The sequence below is a fragment of the Eptesicus fuscus genome, chromosome 23 (genome assembly GCF_027574615.1).
Source record: "Eptesicus fuscus isolate TK198812 chromosome 23, DD_ASM_mEF_20220401, whole genome shotgun sequence".
NCBI lineage: Eukaryota > Metazoa > Chordata > Mammalia > Chiroptera > Vespertilionidae > Eptesicus > Eptesicus fuscus.
In genome coordinates, this window is record NC_072495.1 from 11,533,995 (window position 1) to 11,539,046 (window position 5,052).

General features: G+C 55.5%; 1 protein-coding gene across 1 annotated transcript; it reads right to left on the reverse strand.

The window, feature by feature from the left end:
* Positions 1-963: 963 nt before the first annotated feature.
* Positions 964-3,002, reverse strand: HCAR2 (hydroxycarboxylic acid receptor 2). Its single transcript, XM_008142902.3, has one exon. It carries the CDS (start codon positions 2,911-2,913, stop codon positions 1,807-1,809), a length of 1,107 nt encoding a protein of 368 aa, XP_008141124.3. The 5' UTR covers positions 2,914-3,002; the 3' UTR covers positions 964-1,806.
* Between the last annotated feature and the right edge of the window lie 2,050 nt (positions 3,003-5,052).

A 5,052-nucleotide genomic window follows, 5' to 3' on the forward strand; every position in this document is an offset into this window, starting at 1 on the left:
ATATATATATATATATATATATATATACATATTTTTTTTTTTAAGTGAATGGAATGAATGAGCATATGCACAAATGTGAGTTGCTGCGAACAGGTTGGAACGGCTCCTCCCTGCTCCCTGCTGACTCACCCGCAGGAGGGCGAGGGATCCCTACTTTCCCAGGAGCTCCTCTCTGCCCGAGCTCCTCTCCTCTCTGCCGTCTTCCTCTTCAGGCGATCTCTGCTTTTAACTTTCTACCCCAGGAGCTGATTGGAGAACCAGATAAGCAAAGTGCTCTGAAAACATGCAGTTCAAGGGAGATTGAGGCCGTTCAGCTGGGAGCCTGCATTTCTACATTTCTTATCTGCATCCAGGTCGGGGCGTGAGAGCGAACCTGTCTTGCTAAAGAATCGAGGTGGGACAGAAGCTGGAAATGAAAGCTTAACAGAAACTTGGACGGATCACAGACTCAAACCGGACAGCTCTCTTCCGTGGCAGCAGGGGAACCGAAACCACTCCACGGGAAAGCCCTGTCTCCCCGCTCCTACGCAAACCCCAGTCCGGCCGATGCCTTTTTTCATTTTATTTTAAGTTTTTATTGACTTTGTTGGGGAGGGGGAGGAGAAACATTGGTTAATAAAATTATATAGGTTTGGGGTGCCCGATCCCTTTTTCAAATTACACAAATACTAAGAGCCATATTCACCAAAATCTAAACGCAAGGGCACACTGCTCTGGCACTCCTGTCTGTAACCATCCGCCCGAAGGGAGTGTTTTTCACTTGCGCCCTGGCCTGCCCGTCCTGGCCCCAATGCACATGGAATTTCGACTTCGCTGTCTCAGCGTCCTCGGCCTTCTCACATTACAGGAGACAGTGTTTTTCTACCAGGACACAGTTCACAGCCCATAAAGGTCCCCGCTTGAGCAAGCAGTCGGTCCCATTTCTGTGAACTGTCACCCAGACACATGCGAGCCCAGACTGTGTCCCATTTCCAAGTTTATTGACGAGGTGGCTTTCTCACAAGTACAGAGACACAAGCAAATGGGCCGGAGGCGTCTTCCCCTGCCTCGCCGGCCAGCATGTCCCTCCTAATGACAAAAGCAAACAGAGGAGGGAAGCAGCTCTTCCCGGACGGACGCCTTTTTAATGAGTGCAAACAAGAGAGGAAAGGATTAACTGCAGGCGGCAACACCAATGCCATTTCCTTTCCCTCAGTCACACTGTATCTCTCGGGGCCAACCCCCTTCCTACCACCGTGGGGAACGCGGATGGTGACCAAAGTTCATGAGTCCCTCTGTCCAGTCCGGTTCTGCTAAAGCTTGGCTGAAAGACGAACCGGTCCCCAGGAACCCCAGGTGACCGAGGCCTTGGGAAACGATGCCCGGGCTCCCCCCAGGAGCGGCAATTCCTCTCCAACCACTTCGTTCTCCTTTTCTCAGCCGGAGCCGGAGCCGGGAACAGGCCAGGCACGGCCCCAGGAGCTGAGAACCATCCAAGTCTCGGGCAGGCGAAGGGCAGGCGCCCGGGAATCACAGGTGCCGACGGGCGGGCGTCTCTGTGGCTCCCACTTGGCGTGGCAGGAAACCCGGACGGTTTTGCCGTCTTCGGTTCCGCAGGTGTCCAGGACGGAGCGGAAGTTTCACTCTCCGTTCCTCCGAGATCGCTGCCGTCCCTGCAGCCAAGCGGCCCACTCCACCCACACGGCTCCTCTCAGTCAGGTTCTCCGGGCCGGGCCGGGCCGGGCCTCATGGTGTCCCTCTGGGCACCGGCCACACGGTTCCTCCAGAGATCTGGGTTCTTGGTGACAGGTCTCCCTCCTTGGCAATTTAGCGAGAAGCTGCAGTCAGACCAGAGGGGCTCCAGGGCTCCCCAGATTCGGCCATCAGAGCGCCTGGGACACTCCTGGACGCACTCAGGTCCCCCGTGAGCTCGATGCTTGTGCTCCGGTTATTATCCGGCTCCTCCGGCTTCTTCTTGCGGAGGCAGCGGTGGATCAAGGCGGAGAAGAAGTTGGGGAAGGACGGACTGGAGAAATAGTACACCAGAGGGTCCAGCATGCTGTTCATGTAGGTGAAGCTGAGGGTGATGAAGAAGGCCAGGTCCACCGATTGGTAGATGTCACAGTCCTCGGTCCCCTTCGTGTACAGGAGCCAGAAGATGCGGATGCGCACGGCCACGCTGGGCAGGAAGCAGATGACGAAGACGACGGCCACCACCATGATGAAGGTGATGGCCCTCTTGATCTTGGTGTGCCGGTCCATCTGCCGCTGCCGCAGGCTCCAGATGATGCGGACGGAGCAGAACAGGATGATGCCCAGGGGCAGGAAGAACTCCAGGAGGAACATGGCGTCGTGCCACCGGAAGGTGTAGCAGATGCTGAAGCTGCTGCACAGGTGGGCGCTGCCGTTCTCGATCATCATCTTCTTGTACAGGAGGTGCACCGTCAGGCCGATGGTGAGGGCCCACAGGAAGCAGGAGACGACGGCCGCCGTCCGGTTGGAGATCTTGTTGAGGGCGTGGTGGGGGTGGACCACCCGGAAGTACCTGTCCACGGCCACCACGGTGAGGAAGATGATGCTCCCCTGGCGGTTCATGGCCAGCATGAAGAGCATCAGCCGGCAGGGGACGTCCCCGAACTTCCAGTCCCACTTCCTCATGTAGTTGTCCATCAGGAAGGGCAGGCAGATGATCAGGAGGAAGTCGGCCACGGCCAGGTTGAACAGGAAGATCCGGCTGGACTTCCAGGACTTGAGGTGGAAGCAGAAGATCCACAGGGCCAGGCCATTGCCCAGGAGCCCAAACACAAACTCCAGCCCCAACACGGGCGGCAGGACGTTGGCGATGAAGTCATCCCGGAACACGCAGCAGTTCTTGCCGTGGATCTGCAGAAAGTGAGCCTGCGGGGGGTGGTGGTGGTGGTGGTGCGGCTGCATGCGGGGCGGCGGCCGGCGGCGCGGGGAGCGCCTCACCTAGGCTGTGCTCGAGGACGGAGGTGTGTGTCTGTGTGGAGGACGTGCGCTTCGCCGCCCGCCTTTATGTCACGTCGGGGTGTTGAAATAGATGACTGAATGGTTACCAGGAAACTACGAAATCGCTAAAAAAAAAAAAAAAAAAAAAAAAAGCCGGCAAGGCTCTTAGGCAACCTGCTGTTTGCATAAATAAATAAGCAATAAAAATCCCCTGGGCAGACAGGAACCCGCAAAATGTTCTAAATGTAAAGGATAGGTTTGGGCAAGCCACCTGTCGCGGGGAGTGACGGGGCCGCGCAGGGCATCCCTCTGCAAGCCTGGCAGCCGCCTGCTGCGTGTGGGAGAGTGACTCACGCCGCCGTGGGGTTGGCTCCCAGCGCCCGCGCCACGACCCTGGCCATCATGACTTACGGTGCTCAGCAGCCTGGTTTTCCAGAAACAGCCGGCACGGGGAGGAAACCCTCGCAGGCACAGGAGTTAGGGAGCAGCCGGTGTGTGATGTCCTTTGGAGACGCGGAGAAGCCCGGCATCGTCTGTGTCCTGGGGACACGGGACGTGGGTGTGAGGTCCCCACGCCGTCTTCTCGGTCCCGACGTGGGCTGGCTTCTCCAGAACGCTGCGGTGAATTTCTACTTTTGCAAAAGAAAAAAAAAAAAGAAGAAGAAGCAGCAACTTGAGAGCAGCATAGAGTTTCCTAAGACGGCGGGAGCCGCGCCAGGCGTGTGTTACAACCAGGCGAGGTTTTTGTTCGTGTCAGATTTTGATACGCTTTCCTGCTCAAGTGATTTATGTCCGAGGACGTGATTTTTTTAAAAACATGCGTGAGCTTGGTTGGTGAGAGCAGTTTGAGCTTCTCAGCCAAATCGAGCAGAAAGTGCAGAGAGTTCCTGTGTCCGCCCCCCGCCCGCGTCCCCACACGGCCTCCCCCGCTTAGCGCGTGATATTTTAAAAGCCCTCCCCCCCCCTTTTTTTTTTTTTTTATAATTGAACTCAGAGTGACAGGAGCTAAGAGGACTTTGAACTCTTGGTTGGAAGCCGGTCACCGTTTCACGCGCCATTTCTTTGCTTTTCGGTATAATTGGGCGTAAGGCTACGGAGCACTGCTACCCCGTGACGTTTGGGTCTGTCCACGTCTTGCTTGGCTACAAGTTGCTAAATTGCTTCTACTTGGAGTTAGAAATAGGAACGTTGCCCAGCCGGCGGTGGCTCAGGGGTTAAGCATCGACCTATGAACCAGGAGGGTCACGGTTCGATTTCCAATCAGAACACATGCCCAGGTTGCAGGCTCGATCCCCAGTGTGGGGCGTGCAGGAGGCGGCCGATCAACGATTCTCTCTCATCATTGCTGTTTCTTTCTCTCTCTGAAATAAAACAATATATATATTTTAAAAAGAAATAGGAAAGTTGTTTCTTCAGTTGCACGCCCAGGTTCAGCAGTAGAGGTTGGTAGACTCTCGGTGGTAGATTAGTCAGGATGATCTACTACTAGACACTCAGGAACCAGACACACTTGATGATGAAGACGGTGATATTTGCACCGACGTTACTGGGAGCTTCCAGTGTGTCAGACCCCACGCTCGGTGCCTTAGATACACTCACTCTCTTGTCTTACCTCGCCTGCGGGCCGTAAGGTAGGGACTGTTACTGACTCAGGTTTCAAAATGAGGGAAGCGAGGCTCAGAGAGGTGGATCATATATTCAAGGCTACCCAGCCAGTAAGAGCAGAGCGCGGGCCCTGGCTGGTTTGGCTCCGTGGATACAGTGACGGACTGAGGGGTCCTGGGTTCGATTCCGGTCAAGGGCACATGCTCAGGTTGTGGGCTTGATCCCCAGTGGGGGGCGTGCATGAGGCAGCCGATCAATGATTCTCCCTCATCATGGATGTTTCTATCTCCCTCTCCCTTCCCCTCTGAAATCAATAAAAATATATATTTGAAAAAAAAAAAAAGAGCAGAGCATGGGTGTGGCTCGGCCCTGGCATCGAAGCCCGTGTCGCTGACCATAGCACACGCTGCCTCGTCTGCAAGGCTGCGCTGGATTGAGGTCACGCTTGCTGTGTGGGCGTCTTCGGCTCCCCTGAAATGCGTGGTATCTGTGTCCCAG